General features: G+C 47.6%; 1 protein-coding gene across 1 annotated transcript in view; it reads right to left on the bottom strand.

Annotated features, from left to right (window-relative positions):
- Positions 1 to 355: 355 nt before the first annotated feature.
- Positions 356 to 16,840, bottom strand: part of SAMM50 (SAMM50 sorting and assembly machinery component) — a 43,320-nt gene continuing 26,835 nt past the window's right edge. Inside the window, exons 11-15 of the mRNA XM_004379996.3 lie at positions 16,199 to 16,269; positions 13,496 to 13,563; positions 9,434 to 9,580; positions 8,587 to 8,728; positions 356 to 560 (exon numbers count right to left, since the gene is read on the bottom strand). Of these exons, the coding sequence (XP_004380053.1) occupies positions 515 to 560; positions 8,587 to 8,728; positions 9,434 to 9,580; positions 13,496 to 13,563; positions 16,199 to 16,269 (474 nt within the window). The 3' untranslated portion in view covers positions 356 to 514. The remainder of the gene's footprint in view (positions 561 to 8,586; positions 8,729 to 9,433; positions 9,581 to 13,495; positions 13,564 to 16,198; positions 16,270 to 16,840) is intronic.

Here is a 16,840-nt window from a genome sequence, read left to right as displayed (position 1 = left end):
GGGAACACGGCCAGACCCTCCCGGCTTTAGCTCTACCGAACACCTGCGGTACATGGAGAACAAACTCTGAGACGCCAAGAGTCTGGCATGGAAGGAGTGTGGGGACGGCCCAAGGGGACCTGAGTCTGGCATGGAAGGAGTGTGGGGACGGCCCGAGGGGACCTGAGTCTGGCATGGAAGGAGTGTGGGGACAGCCCGAGGGGACCTGAGTCTGGGATGGAGGGAGTCTGGGGACGGCCTGAGGGGATCTGGGGAGCATGTGTGCACACACACGCGGCCTCATCAACTGTTTCACACCCTGACCAGGTCCACACTGGCTGGGGGAAGGAAACTGCATCCACAGCGTGTCTGGGTGTTGGTCTGTAAAATTTATTGTCATCTCCCATGAGGGCTGCAGTCAGAGTGTCACGCCAGTGCGCGTACTCTGAGGGAAAGGCGTGTGGCACCAAGCGACTCGTTTGCAGCCTGGACCCCAGAGGGTCTCCCCAAGGGAGCGAGAGGGGCTGTGCTGCAGCTACAGGAACCTTATCCCAGCTCCAAACTGGACGCCATCACATATCCTAAAATTAAAACAAAAAGAAGTGAGGAATCAAATACAACGGTCTGGTCTGCTCCCCTCCTATTTTCACAAGTCCATACATGTACCTCCCAGGAAGCAACGCTCACGCAGCTCCTGCTCGTGCAGACCTTCCTGCCCCTTGACCCCCCTCTCTCGGCCCCAGCCAGCTCTCCAGAGGCCCGGGCTCTCCCGCCCTTTGAGCCCCCTCTCAGCCCCAGCCAGCTCTCCAGAGGCCCAGGCTCTCCCCCCCCTTGAGCCCCCTCTCTCAGCCCCAGCCAGCTCTCCAGAGGCCCGGGCTCCCCCACCCCTTGAGCCCCCTCTCTTGGCCCCAGCCAGCTCTCCAGAGGCCCGGGCTCTCCCGCCCCTTCCTTCCTCCTGACTTGAGAGCCAAACCACCAGGAAGTACAGACTTCCCGGGAAAAATGACACTCAGAACCCAGCTAGCAGCTGACGGTGCGTTTGTGGAAGGTGGCCATTTTTGTAAGCTGTGGACAAAGTCTAGAAAGACGGGGCACTGAGAACAGCTTGGTCACTCTGGGGAGAGCTGACGTTTCCACCACCATAACACTTGCCCCCTCGTCGGAGCGGATGGCTGGGAGCTTATGAAAAATGGCGTGGATGTTTTTCTTTTCCATCCTGATGCTGAACAAGGACACAAAATATCTGGTCTATTATGAGATTCAAGAGAGGCGATCATTAACGTGGCCTCCGGCCTGCTGACCGGTCAATGGTGCTCATTAGCCACTTGCACAGCAGAAGTGTCTAACCAGAAAACAGTGATCTACAGGAGACCACACCAACAAGCTGGAAAGCCGGATTTAAAATCAAAACCTCGACTGCCTTGTAAAACAGCATTTTGTTCAGATCTAAATCATTTGTTTATACATTTTATGCCAGGAGATTGGTAAAAGTGGCCTAGGCTTACATGCACATTCTACATTTGGAAAAATGTCTGAAAATAAGCTACGTGATAACAAGTCAGTCAAGCCTTTGGCTCACATAATTCAGGAAACAAGCAGGCATTCCAATACAGGCTTGTTTAACTCTGAACAGATTAAACAATTTTATGAGCACAAGTTTCTGTTCAGGGACTATATAAACATGTCCCAGGAAAAAAACACCCACTACAAATATTCAAAACTACGTGAAAGTTACATAATGCCAGGTATAGCTGGGCTTTTTACATCCTCAAGACCTTCACCAAAACATCCATCACTCTGCTGTGTCACCCACACCCGCCTCCCATAGCCAGTAAGGGACAGAGTAGGGTGATGTCTCTGTTCCTATTACTCAACTCAGCAGGTGGCTCAGAAAGGGCTCTACACATCGCCCAGGTCTCCCTCCCTTCTTCCGACTGTCACTGTCTTAGTTCTGGCCCCTGCCTGCACCTCACCCGCCTGCACTCCCACCTGCCTATATTCTCACCCGCCTGTATTCTCACCTGCCTGCACTCCCACCCGCCTGAACTCCCACCAGCCTGTATTCTCACCCACCTGCACTCCCACCCTCCTGTATTCTCACCCGCCTGCACTCCCACCCGCCTGCACTCCCACCCGCCTGTATTCTCACCTGCCTGCACTCCCACCCTCCTGTATTCTCACCCGCCTGTATTCTCACCTGCCTGAACTCCCACCCGCCTGTATTCTCACCAGCCTGCACTCCCACCTGCCTGTATTCTCACCCGCCTGAACTCCCACCCGCCTGTACTCCCACCCGCCTGCACTCCCACCCGCCTGTATTCTCACCCGCCTGCACTCCCACCCGCCTGTATTCTCACCCGCCTGCACTCCCACCCGCCTGTATTCTCACCTGCCTGAACTCCCACCCGCCTGTAGTCTCACCTGCCTGCACTCCCACCCGCCTGTATTCTCACCTGCCTGTACTCCCACCCGCCTGTATTCTCACCTGCCGGCACTCCCACCCGCCTGTATTCTCACCTGCCTGCACTCCCACTTGCCTGTATTCTCACCTGCCTGCACTCTCCCCTACCTGCACTCCCACCTGCCTGTATTCTCCCCTGCTTGCACTCTCACCTGCCTGTATTCTCCCCTGCCTGTAACCCAGCACCACCAGGGCCACCACATGGGTCTTCATGAAGGTCACTCCCCTTCTCTAACCCTCGGTGCCTTGCACGCGGTTTCCCCAAGTGCGCCAGGAGCCACGCTCTTGCTTTTCCATCTAGTGATTACCGGGAACACCAGGCACTGCTCCAGGACTGGGAATTCAGAGGTGAGCAGGCAGGCGAGGTCCCTGCCTGTACGTGAGTGGGAGAGGCCTGTGCAGCTGGAGGGTCAGGAAGGGTGGGGGACGAGAGCAAATAGAATTCAGCCTCTCCGAGCTGGCTCCAGCACGCCTCGGCCCTCCCCACACTGCACTTCTGGCCCACATGCGCTCCCTCCCGGCACCGGACAGCTCCAACCGCTCCTGCGGTGCTCGCCCTGCAAGGACTTGGATGGCCTTCCAGAGGAGTCCACCCAGGTGTTACCTCCTCAGCCTTTCCCAGCACCCTCCCCTGACGGCAATGCTCCTTGCTCATCTTCCTCCTTCACTGTCTGCGGGCGGGCGAGAGGCTCTCCCCATGGGCCACCTTAGTCACCATGTCTCCAGAGGCTGCACTCGGTAAGGCATGCTGTGACAGATGCTGGTGGATCTGAGACAACGGTGCCACAAATCTCTGCCAACGCAGGACCCAGCAAACATTTCAAACCTGCTTCCATTTGTATAAAGGTCTGAATCCTAAGGACAGAGCACCCACACTGACTACAGGGGGAATCTATGGGTGATCGGCATGCAAGTACACCCTGCCTGGCTAGCTGCCAAAATTTAACAACGAAGATAAAATTCCCGCAGCCTCACTCAAAGTGACGAAGTTCCGATTTTTATGAAGGCGGTTTCTGCGTTCAGGGTTAGAGGAGAGGCCAGGCTGGCCCACCAGGGCACTGCACACAGTGAAGCTCCGCTGCACCCACCACGGACGCAGTGCGGCTGCCCAGCCGGGGCGAGGGGCGCCCTCCCGTTCCCGTCTGTAAGGATTGAGTGCAGCACAGTGTGCTTTCTCCTCCCAGAGAAAACTGCATTTTGAGATCCATCTCCGAAACATATTTTACAAATTTAATCTGGAGAGAGGCAGAGTGTAGAGGGAGTGGAGCCACTCTCTTTAAAGGCTATTTGAGAGCAGGTAAAGGAAACAGGACTCCTGAGAGTGCTGACCTCCTGGAGCACAGTGACACCCAGTGGCCACACGCAGTACTGCCAACGATGGTGGTGGCAGGGGCGAAGGACCTTGCGGGTCATGTCACTGAGCACCACCACTCAGTGCAAAGGGCAGCAGGCCCAGAGCTGGACACGTGCCCCATGTCCCATGGCCAGTGAGTGACAGGAAGGCCGGCACTGAGCCCCAACTGCAGCCCCCGGCTATTTCAGGGCTTCCAGAGGGTGCACACAGTCAGCCTGCGGTGGTCGGCACCAGCGCCAGAAATGACAAGAACGTGGCGGCCAAGCAAACACACTTCTAGTTCTTTCTGGGACAAAAAAAATTTACAATATATATACTCATATAATTCGGACAACATTAAACAAAATTAATACGCACCAAGTGACTGTAAGAAGCCCTGGTGGCGCAGTGGTTAAGAGCTCGGCTACTAACCAAAAGGTCGGGAGTTTGAATCCACCAGCCGCTCCTGGGAAACTCTATGGGGAGTTCCACTCTGTCCTGTGGGGTTGCTACGAGTCGGAGTCGACTCGATGGCAGCGGCTTGGTTTTTTGGTTTTAACTGACTGCAGTGGACACAGCCTGCGTGTGTGTTCCCTGAGACGGGGAGCTAGCGCGGAATCCAGGTGTGAACAAAAGCTCCGGCACGGAGCTCCGTGAGGACAGAGACGATGGGCACGGTGCGTTCCGTGGGTGACAGCAGGCCTGGGTGGAGGGGGCGCCACGGCGTGGTGGCGATGGCCGTGGCCATTTCTGGTTTGCTCATTTCTGGTGTGGCAGCAGAGTCTAAGCTTTGCAATCAGCCTGGCTGACTGCTTACACTGCGGAGTCTTTCCTTCCTCATCTGTCAAAAGGCGTGATGCCCTCTACTGCACAGAGCTGCTGTGAGACCTGGTAACGCTAGGTGCTGAGCCTGGCGTCTGACACAGGCAAGCACTGAATAAGTACTCATCAGCTCCTTCCCTCCCCCAAGCGTTATCCTTGCTCCCAGCACAGGTATGCAGCCGTTCAGACCCTCCCTACCCCAAAGCGTGGCTGGTCCCCGGACAGGGCATCAGCACCCCGAGGGGCATGTTAGGATGCAGGATTTCGAGCCACCAAGATGAAGGACTCGAGTCTGCCCTTAAGCCAACGCCAGGTGAAGGAGACAGAGTGCAGCGTGAGGCGCCGGCCAGACGGCCGCATCCCAGGTGCTGTTCCGGAGAGGCGCACCACTCGCACCTCTGGGCTACCTGCAAGGATCTGAGGAGCACCTGGGGGTTAAGTGAGGAGACCATGTGCAGGGGAACAAAAGCTTTGTAGGATACAGTTTGAGTGGCTCTCTTGCAAAGCGAGCCTCATTTACTTAAGACAGTAAAGGTTTGTGGGGTCTTTGCTAAGAGGTTATCTAACGCACACTCTGGGCTAGCTCGGCAGTTCTCAGGCCCCGTTTTCTCATGTTCACTCTCTGCAATCAGAACGCTTGTTCCCAGCACTGTCGGCCTGGTGGCAGCCACACGGCGGTGTGCGGGGGGAAGGGAGACGTCTCCTACAGGAGCTGTGAATGCTGGTGGCTTCGTCCGGGAAAAGCTGGCCACGGTGAACACGACAGCCACAACAGTGACCACCACATAAGAAGCAGCCAGCGCTTCCTGACAACGGCCAGGTACTGGGAATGCTCCGCGTGCTAATTCACTTCGTCCTCACAGCCAACCTGGAAACTTGTCACCATCATCTTCCGTTCTCTGGGTGTGAAAACTGAGGCCCGGAGAGGTTAAGCAACTCACTCAGTCACACAGCGCAGGAGTGGCCCAGCAGGGTTCAAGCCTGGGCAGCTGGGCTGAGAGTGCCCAGTCTGTCTGCCTGCCTGCATGCCTAACCTTCTCCAGCCTCACTTGGTACCAGAACAGGCAAGGTGTGAAGGTACCGGAAGGGCTCTCACATGACGAGAGCCGTGGCAGCCCTGCAGTGCCTCTGGACACAGAGCAGTCGTGGACTTGGCCCTCCTGCGAGAACGTGAGGAAGAGTGGATTCTACTGAAGTGACAGCTGTGTGGGTCTGAAGGACAGCTACTGACCTGCTCCTATGTAATAAGGTGGCATTAAAAGCCTGCTAAGGTGATCACCTTTTAAAAAGCACCATTGTCTACAGCGAAGTAGAAGACTTGTTGTTGTTGTTAGGTGGAGTCGAGTTGGTTCCGACTCATAGCGACCCTACAGACAACAGAAGGAAACACTGCCTTGTCCTGCGCCATCTTCACAATCGCTGCTATGTTTGAGGCCATTGTTGCAGCCACTAAGTCAATCCGTCTTGTTGAGGGTCTTCCTCTTTTTTGCTGACCCTCTACTTTACCAAGCATGATATCCTTCTCCAGGGACTGGTCCCTCCTGACAACATGTCCAAAGTACGTGAGACATAGTCTCACCATCTTTGCTTCTAAGGAGCATTCTGGTTGTACTCCTTCAAAAACAGACTTGTTCGCTCTTCTGACAGTCCATGGTATATTCAATATTCTTCGCCAACACCACAATGTAAAGGTGTCAATTCTCCTTTGGTCTTCCTTATTCGTTGCCCAGCTTTCGCATGCATATGAGGTGATTGAAAACACCATGGCTTGGGTCAGGCACACCTTAGTCTTCAAGGTGACATCTTTACTTTTCAACACTTTAAAGAGGTCTGTTGCAGCCGATTTGCCCAGTGCAATGCGTCTTTTGATTTCTTAACTGCTGCTTCCATGGGTGTTGATTGTGGCTACAAGTAAAATGAAACCCTTGACAACTTCAATCTTTTCTCCATTTATCATGATGTTGCTTATTGGTCCAGTTGTGAGGATTTTTGTTTTCTTGATGTTGAGGTGTCATCCATACCGAAGGCTGTAACCGTTGATCACCATCAGAACGTGCTTCAAGTCCTCTTCACTTTCAGAAAGCAAGGCTGTGTCATCTGCATATCGCAGGTTGTTAATGAGTCTTCCTCCAATCCTCGTGCCCCGTTCCTCTTCATATAGTCCAGCTTCTCAGATTATTTGTTCAGCATACAGACTGAGTAAGTATGGTGAAAGGATATAACCCTGATGCACACCCTTCCTGACTTTAAACCATGCAGTATCCCCTTGCTGTGTTCAAAAGACTGCCTCTTGATCTATGTACAGATTCCTCACGAGCACAATTCAGTGTTCTGGAATTCGAATTCTTCACAATGTTATCCATAATTTACTATGATCCACACAGTCGAATGCCTTTGCATGGTCAGTAAAACACAGGTAAACATCTTTCTGGTATTCTCTGCTTTTAGCCAAGATCCATCTGATATCAGCAATGATATCCCTGGTCCTACATTCTCTTCTGAATCCGGCTTGAATTTCTAGCAGTTCCCTGTCGATACACTGCTGCAGCCGCTTCTGAATGATCTTCAGCAAAATTTTACTTGTGTGTGATATTAATGATATTGTTGGATAATTTCCACATTCGGTTGGATCACCATTCTTTGGAAAAGGCATAAATACGGATGTCTAACAGTCGGTTGGCCAGGTAGCTGTCTCCCAAATTTCTTGGCATAGATGAGTGAGCACTTCCAGTGCTGCATCCGTTTGTTGAAACATCTCAGTTGACATTCCATCAATTCCTGGAGCCTTGTTTTTCGCCAATGCCTTCAGCACAGCTTGGACTTCTTCCTTCAGTACCATCGGTTCCTGACCATATGCTACCTCCTGAAATGGTTAGACATCGACCAATTCTTTTTGGTACAGTGACTGCGTATTCCTTCCATCTTTTTTGATGCTTCCTATGTCGTTTAATATTTTCCCCATAGAATCCTTCAATATTGCAACTCATGACTTGAATTTTTTCTTCAGTTCTTTCAGCTTGAGAAATGCCAAGCACGTTCTTCCCTTTTGGTCTTCTAACTCCAGGTCTTTGAAACCTGTCCGCCATGGTTAACCCTGCTGGTATTTGAATACTGGTGGCATAGCTTCCAGCATCACAGCAACATGCCAGCCCCAAGGTATGACAAACTGACAGACGCGTGGCAGAAGTAGAAGACTTAGTAAGTGTAAAAATGGGAGAGTATTTCCTTAAACGAGGACAAACTACAACTTCACGTTTAAAACCCGGGCTACGACTCAGACAGCACACCACTGGGGGCAACACAAGACGAAAGCTGAGGGGAAAGCAATGGAGCCTAGCGTACTGAACGTGCAAGTACGCAACAGTAGGAGACAACATAAATGCTGTCATCACAGCAATTCCTGAGTTCTGAAAATGTACACAACGCACACAACGTAAGAAACGGAATTAAAATCAATTTCTCTAACTGTAATGCCCTGTACCGTATTCACCCATGTAATATTTAGCAGATCTTTCCTCAGTACCATGACTAGGGGAAGGGCTAAGGTTGAAGGTTGCTGGGAAACACTCCTCCAGGGCTGAGAATGCTCTCGAGAATGAATCTTCTATGGCTGGAGGCAAACCTTCGTCCCTCCAACCTGAGCCCTGGCCTGCAAAGTCAGGAAAACCCTCTTCCCACTTCCTGCAAGCAGGATTAACAGCACCAACTCAATTCCGCCAGCCAGACCAGGAGCCACCCCGGCTGCTTGTGTAACGGAGTCACAGGTAGCCTGGGGTGGGGGATGGGAACACAGGACATTTTTTCTTCCAAAATGGATGGAGAAAAACCCATTGGAGGAAAACATATATACTTCCATTCTTTCGCTAACTATTCAATTGTGTCTAAAATCTTGAATCTTAAAGGCCACTGAAGAAATGATGAACCGCGTTCAAACCAAGATAAAATGACTGGAAAGCGGGAGGCGAGTGTGGAAGACAAGGCGGGCACTGACCTGTCGCCCCTCTGGACACCCATGGGGATGCAGTAATTAAGCTCCAGGCGGGCAATGTTGCCAAGCCTGAGGACGATCCCGGCACCATACGACCAGCGGATGCACTCAGCCAGCCTGCGGATATGGGCCTTGGGGCCCTCCCCTGGAAAGAGAAAAGGGCGTGAGACCAACAGCGTCCTGTCCTTTCAAAGCCACCCTCAGACAAACCCTGGCTCTCCCCTGCCGTCTGCCCAGTGGTACCGCTTAAAGCTGGGCCCCAGGCTGCAAGGAGAGTAGATGAAGTGAGATGAGGACCAGAGAAGCTTTGGGACCATACGTGCTGCCCGTCCCCGAGTGAACCGTGCCTCCACAGTCCTTGGGCACACTCCATTGCCTTGGCCCATGCTGGCTTCCCCTGCCCTGACATCCTGGGAAATGCTCCTCCCAGCCTCAGCTCCAAGGCCATCTGGGAAGCTTCCCACGACTCTTTCTTCCCACCAACTGTACCCGTCTGCTGAGTCTCCTTAGACCTGAGCTGCTGGGGGAAGGGGCGGAATTGTCCTCAGCTCTGTGGCCGTAATGGCTGGAATACGGTAAGCGCTCAAGAAATGTTTGCTGAATAAAGGGATGGATAGGTTTTTCTTTGCAGACAGCACTGATAACTATTATCCCTGCATGCTTCAGCCACTGTATCAACAGCTTTGTTCCGGGTACTATACAGGGGCTGTAGGAACTGTTTAAAGTAAGGCACAGTCTTTACATCTAAAGCCTACGGAATCTAAAAACAGACAGACACCTATGTGTGTGCGTGGCTTTTAAACACAAAGTTAGCTGTGTCAGAAGGTTTCTCTAACAGTCCAAGCTTTACCATAATTGAGGCTGCAGAGGTTTCCTGCGTTGAGAAAGAAGTGTGTTCTGAAAAGTTCTCCGAAGCCGCCCTGGCCTGGCCGGAAAGGCAGCGGGGTATAGAGGTGCAGGCCACCAGCCCAGTACGCTTCCCCTCCCAGGTAGTCTCCTATCGGGGAAGGGCACAGAACAAGAACAAGGTCACACAGATGTCGGTCACGTGAACTCTCCACAATCTACACAAGACTTATTTCATATAAATAAGCACCCAGCCCTACAAAGAGCAGCTTTTCTAACTCCTGGTGTCGTTGGCCTCATTTTAAATCATCGTTTTATCCTGATTTTGTTTTATAATTTGCTGTAACTGGGGAAGAAAAAAAAAAAAAGCCAGCATAGCTTAGGAAAGAATGGAATCTCGTAAAAATCACTTTATCCACAACTGCAGATGACCACAGCCCTTTGGCCCCGGCAAATGAAATGTATTATTTTTGCCAAAATTTCAAGGCCACAATGTTGAGAGGCACAATGCAGAAAACCTCTCTGCAGGATCGGGAAGTGGATGAACACGCTATGAATGAAAAGGCACGCAGCATCGGCCATCCACGGCACAACGCGACCCCTCACACCCGCCGGGGCCCGGTGTCTGCAGACAAGCGGCTACCTGTGAAGGTTCATGACCACCTCGAATTTTTTATTTTGGAGAAAGGTTAATTTTGCCAAAATTAAAGGCTACCCACTGAGGGCACACATTTTCATCATTTCTGAAAATGCTCTTATCCCTTCCATTTTAACTATAAATAGCCACACTGAAGGGAACCCCCCCCCAAAAAAAAAGACTCTGAAATGTTTATACTTTGTTGTAAAATATTATTTATAAAGGATTGTAGTCCTTTTAATGCAAAACAACAGATCATGACAAAGATAAATACTGGATGTCTCTGGGACTGACCTCAAGGAAAGAGCTGTTTATTCACTTAGAGAAATCAGCAGCTCTTTCCTTAATCCCATTTAATACATATGTATGAATGTCTAATACATTCATGTTTCTAGAGGAAACGAAGAAGGGACAAATAACAGGAGGTCAAGTTTGCTTTCTATTTCCCAGAAACAGCCTTTTCTTTCCTTAAATAACTGTATTCTGATAATAAAAGTAAAAAACTCGCTGTAGAAAATCTGATAAATATAGAGAATCAGGAAAAAAATAAACCTTTCTTCTAATTTCTACCATTCACAGATAACCAGCTAACAGCCTGCATTCTTCCTTCCAGTGAAATGTAAAGTATAATTAAATAAGTAAATAAAATTTGGTTCATTTAATAAATATGGTTTCTAGTCTTTTTTTTTAGTTTAACATATTATAAGCACTTTCCCCTATACTCTGTGAAAATGTGATTTCTACAGCTGAAAAATCACACTGTTGCTGTGTGCCATCAACCTGATTCCGACTCATAGCAACCCTACAGGACAGAGCAGAATTGCCCCCAAGGGTTTCCAAGGCTGTAATCTTTCTGGGAGCAGACTGCTATCTTTCTGCCATGGAGCAGCTGGTGGGTTCAAACCACTGACCTTTTGGTTAGCAGTCACCCAGCGCGTAACCACTGCGCCACCAGGGCTCCTCAATAATCACAGAGATATACACCGTAATTCAGTACCCGCTCGCCTTCTAGCGTCACCCTGGTCTCTAATTCCACGATAGTGGGCATTAACCTGAAAGGGGAACCCTTGTGCACAAACACACACCTATTTGTAAACCTTGTACTGACATACAATATTCATATAGAAAAGTACAAACATTCTAAGTGTACAGCTCAATGGATTTTCACACTGAAGACACCCAGGTAACAAGCCCCCAGATCAAAAAACAGAACACGGCCAGCCCTCTAGAAGCCCCGTTCTCCATTTTAATCACTACCCACATGTTATGAACTGAATTGTGTCCCCAAAAATATGTGTTGTAAATTCTAACCCCTATACTTGTGGATGTAATCCCATTTGGATAGGGTTTTTCTTTGTTATGTTAATGAGGCAATAAGAGTGTAGGGTGTATTTTAAGCCAATCACCTTTGACATGTAAACTGAGCAGATAAGGCACAGAGAAGCAAACAGAGACACAGAGACGGGGTGCCACATGAAGGTCACCAAGGGACCGAAGAAGAGAAGCTGAAAAGAGACAAGGACCTTCCCCCAGAGCCGACGGGGAGAGAAAGCCTTCCCCTAGAGCCGGCACCCTGAATTTGAACTTCTAGCCTCCTAAACTGTGAGAAAATAAATTTGTTTGTGAAAGCCACCCCCTTGTAGTATTTCTGTACACCAGTACTAGATGACTAAGACACCACCACTCAGGCCAAGTGCAACCACTACCCTGGTGGCTAACAGCAGAGACCGGCCCTGGGTGGTGTAAACGGTTACTGCTAGCTGAAAGACTGGAGATTTGAGTACATCCAGAGGTGCCTTGGAAGAAAGGTCTGGCGATTTACTCCTGAAAAATCAGCCATTGAAAACTCTATGGACATACATGGGGTCGCCATGAGTCAAAGTCGACTTAACAGCACCTGGTTCTTTTAACAGCACAGATTAGTTCAGCCAGGTCCTACACTTCACATAAATGGAAGCACACACTATACATTTCTCCAGGCCTGTTCTTTTTTGCACATTTCTGAGGCTCATTCATGCCATCCTTCGGCCAGTGGCTGTAATCATTTCATCCTCAGTGCTGTATCATATTTCACAGTGTGAAGATACGACTACTTCTTTACCTATTCTATTGTTAATGGATATTTGGGTAGTTTCCAGTTTGGGGCTATTATGAATATTCCTTGCACACGTATTTTTATAGCATCTCTTACTATTTCCCTTGGATAGATTTCTAGAAGGGGATTACTGGGTTAAAAAGAATAAACCTGTTTAAGGCTCTTGATGCCTATCCTCAAATTGCTTTCATGAAAGTTAAGGCATCTTACACCCTTGCCCACTGAGTCTTACCAATGGCCTACGTGATAAGCAGTAAGCGGAGTATCGTGTGTTTTAATTCTCAGGTAAGTGGAAGATTCCTAAACTTTCATATAGTTGCCATATCATACTTGCTTATAATAAAAAAAGAATGAAATAAAGTCACCCAAAACTCTTGTTACTTTTCTAAAAAATCTGAAACTCTAATGAAGCACTCTAAAAACATGCAGAAAGACAAATCTATATTTTGTACAAAAAATTTATGCACACTGCAGTCATTATAATGATATAAAATGGAATTAACAAAGATGTTAAAAAATGGTTAAGAAAATCAGGGCAATATACTTTAAAATGGAACAACACGCATCCATTTAAAATGATGCTTTTGAAGTTTTGACTACCACGCAGAGATACATCTGATTACATCTCTGCTATAATGTCACGTGTAAGAGGATTCCTGGAGACAGGAATTCTCACACACTGCTGGAGAGAATACAATCGAGACAACCTTTCTAGACAACAATACAAAGCCCTAAAATATCAAAATCCTCTGACCTAGCAACTACACGTCTAGAATTTTCTATTAAAGCAGAATACACAGAGGAGCACACAGTTAGAAGGACAGTCACTGAATATTGTTTTAAAATCGCGAAAAAAGGAAAACAGTCTCAATGTCCTTAACTTGGGATTTGGTTAAAAAAATTATGTCAATAAGACAAAATATGCAGCTATTAAAAATGATTAAATATTCCTTCTCATAAAAATACACCTGGTATTTCTACAGTGGGGGAGGGGACACGTGAGAAACTAGCAGGGAAATACAACGAGTTACAACAGGAGCGTGAAGACGCACGTCAACAGCCCGAAAGGAACATAAAACAAGACGCTCACGCACATTCTCTCTGGGTGGCGGAATTATGGGTCACTTCAAGCTTGGCTTTGACATATTTTCTGCTTTTTCTACAATTTACTCAACAGCTGTCTACTCCCTGCCTGCTGTGGGGCAGACATGGAATTAGGTGCTGATTCGGCAGTGACAGATAGGAACATCTAGGCCTGCTGAAAACAAATAAACGCAGGCTCTCACAACTTCTGTGCCCGTTATTTGGTGTGGCGGGATCGTGGGACGACACACCTTCGCTCTGAGGCCCGATGCTGTGCATGCTAAATCCACGGACGCTGGTCGGACCACCCAGGTAAAACCTAAACAAAAACGAAACGGTAGAGCTAAGTCACCAGGTGAAACACGACAGCAGACATCGAAAGTGCCTAAGTCAGAGTCACCTTTGGCACCGCATATCAACATCACTTTCACACGGCAAAACACCCACCAGAGGATCAGAAAGACACACACGGTTCGTGAAGATCTAAACTTAACCAGATGCTTCAAGCTGCTGGGGAGGCAGGTGTGACACAAAGCACAAACGAAGACGTTCAGGGGAGAAGGGGGGGTGTTGTCATTACAGAAGACTCTCTACAAGAATTCATTACGGGCTTCCTTTTCAGAACAGGCCTCCTGACTGCTCAAAACGTAATGTTCAGAACAAAAAGCAAGATACAAATTATGTTACAGTGGGATCCAAATAGCATAAAAGGGGAGAAAATACTAGAAGGAAATAGACCGAAATACTACTGCTGTTATTTTAGATTTTTTAAATATTTTTGACAACGATTTTTAATTAGAAAAACAAAATATTATAATTTTTAAAAATAAATTCCTCTTGTACTCCTTAGTGGACTGGATTATCATGCTTTTCAACTATATCTGAATGAAGTGAAGTGCATAAATTAAAAATTAGTTACTCAGAAACCCCACCCACTTTCTATAAAATCAAATAGCTTGCTGGAACCCGACTGTAGACAGTAATAATTACTAAATCATGAATTAAAATGCTAAGAGAGGTGTGCAGTCTTTCTGGCATGGCTGCCAAAGAAGCCCTCAGAGACGCCTGCTGACCCATGGGGCCATGCTTTGCTGCTAACGGGTGCCTGCTGACCCGTGGGGCTGTGCTTTCCTGCTAAAAGCGTTGGACGTATCTGAACAAGCACAACCAGGACACTATGTTTCTGATCCTCTTGCCACACAGAAGCCTTGGTGAATTTATGCACTTGAACTTGAGTTTAAAAATGTGTGTTTACTTATTACTTGGGATTTCAATGCAAAGCCTTTCTGAATAGCCCATTTACGTTAATTATAGAAAACAAACAGCAAGTTTTCTTAGTTAAAAAAAAATATATATATCACACGTTCTTTTGAAAAAAATTCAAACGACCCAGGGAGTGTATAACGTACAAAGTGAAAAGGTCCCTCCCCCTGCCTCGTCTGCCCACCACATCCCAGTCCCCAGAACTGGCCACACTGCCAATGGTTTGCTGACTGCCCTTCCAGACCCTCGCCACTATGCCTGCAAACACATACACCCACGCTGGGGTTTTTGGCCCCTAACTAGAAAGGGACCAACTATTTGCTTTTATATGCAAATTCTTAACTTACAGATATCTACCTGATTTTTAAAAATAATTATAGTCTTCTTCAGAATGGTTATACTAGAATTTAATCATTTCCCTACTGATGGGCTTAGATAAGGCAGTTTTTAAATTTTTGCTATTATCAACAATACTATGACAGATAACCTTGTAAATAACCCTTGCATGTTTATAAGAGTGTTTCTGTAAATTAGACTCATGGAGGTGAAATTGTTTACAAATTTAAGTTTTTATATTTCTAAACTACCATCCAAAAAGGCTGAACCAGTTGAAGCTAAAACATTTTAATTAATGTAGCGTTTTAAAAACAAAGCTTCTTGTCCCCGAGGACAATTATTAGCATTTCAGAGCAACAAGTACAACTGCATACCCTTTCTAAAAAGCAGGACCCAGCAATATTCTTTACGAGCCTTAAAAATATTCACGTTCTTTGAGACACTATTTCCATGTTTATGAATCTCTTCTCAGAAAATAAAACGAACAACTGATTGTTTACAAAGTTATTCTTCACAGTGTTATTTATAAAAACCACAGAAATAAAACCAACTGAAATACCCAAAAACAGGAGTAGACTAAAAAGTTATGGTATATACAAATAATGAAAGATTGTGTGCCATTAAAATGCTGCTTACGAACAATTTTTCATGACTTGGTGAATGGTTACTCTGGTTTCTTAAAAAACTTTTTAAAAAGGACACAAAACTATAAATAAAATACAGTATATCAACAACTTAGCATAAAACCAAACCCACTGCCGTCAAGTCAATTCCAACTCATACTGACCCTACAAGACAGAACAGAACTGCCCCGTAGGGTTTCCCAGGAGCGGCTGGTGGATCTGAACGGCAGACTTTTTGGTTAGCAGCCAAGCTCTTAACCACTGCGCCACCAGGGCTCCAGCTTAACACAGACGTACATATAAATAAATATATGTGTGTATATACACACCCATAAACACACATCCACAAAATATCGACTAAAAGGAAATAGTCTCAAATGTTACCTCAGCTTGTCAATGGGTAGGATTGAGTCTTTACTTCCTTAAAATTTTCTATTTTTATATTTCTGCAATGCACATGAACTGTATTTTTTTATAATCAGAGAAGAACAATGTCAAGTTTTTTAATATAAGAAAATAAGTAACCTTTGCCACCCCCGCAAAAAAAATTGTAAAAAATATTAAGTATAAGGTATACTGAGTATTTTCAGATTAGCTCAAAAATAAAAACTAAGGACAATGTAAAATATTGCTCTCCTAAATCATTAAACTTCCCTAAAGAATCTTCTGAGAAATCAACCAAAAAGATCCAAAGGGAAAACAGTTGCCAGCGACCACGTGCTTCTCACTCACCGATCGGCAATGCTCGACGGCTTCTCACCAATGGGCACCAACATTCCACCCCAGAGAGAGGCTGAGATGACCTGTTGGAATAGAAACAAACAGCTCTTTGCATCCAGCGCTTCCTTTGTGCCCTAGCAGCTGTAAAACACACACCGAATCCAGTCACTGGCCGCACTCCGAGCACGTGTGGCCCCTGGGCTGAGAACACCAGAGCCGCAGAGGGGCCTACAGGCTCGTGCAAGTCAGGAATTATAGTTCAGATGGTTCTGTAGATACTTTCAAAAACACTGCAATGTCAACTCTCAAATAAAGACATACTAAACACAAGCCAAGTCCCTGGGTGGAGCATGTGGTAAAGCGCTCGACTACCAGCTGAAAGGTTGGCAGTTCGCACCCATCCAGAGATGCCTCAGAGAAAAGACCTGGCAACTGCTTCCGAAAGGTCACAGTCATGGAAAACCCTATGGAGCACAGTTCTACTCCGACACCCATGGCGTTGCCATGAGTCGGAATCGACTTGATGGCAGCTTGTTTACACACAAGCCAAAAGCAAGTCCAACACAAGCAGGCACGGCTTCCACCTGACCCGCTGAGACGCCACGTTCTGCAGGGCACGCCTGGCCTGCTGGTGGGGTGGGGTGGGGTGGGGCG

The sequence above is a fragment of the Trichechus manatus genome, unplaced genomic scaffold (assembly GCF_000243295.1).
Source record: "Trichechus manatus latirostris isolate Lorelei unplaced genomic scaffold, TriManLat1.0 scaffold00069, whole genome shotgun sequence".
Taxonomy (NCBI): domain Eukaryota; kingdom Metazoa; phylum Chordata; class Mammalia; order Sirenia; family Trichechidae; genus Trichechus; species Trichechus manatus.
This window is presented reverse-complemented; position numbering and strand designations above follow the sequence as displayed.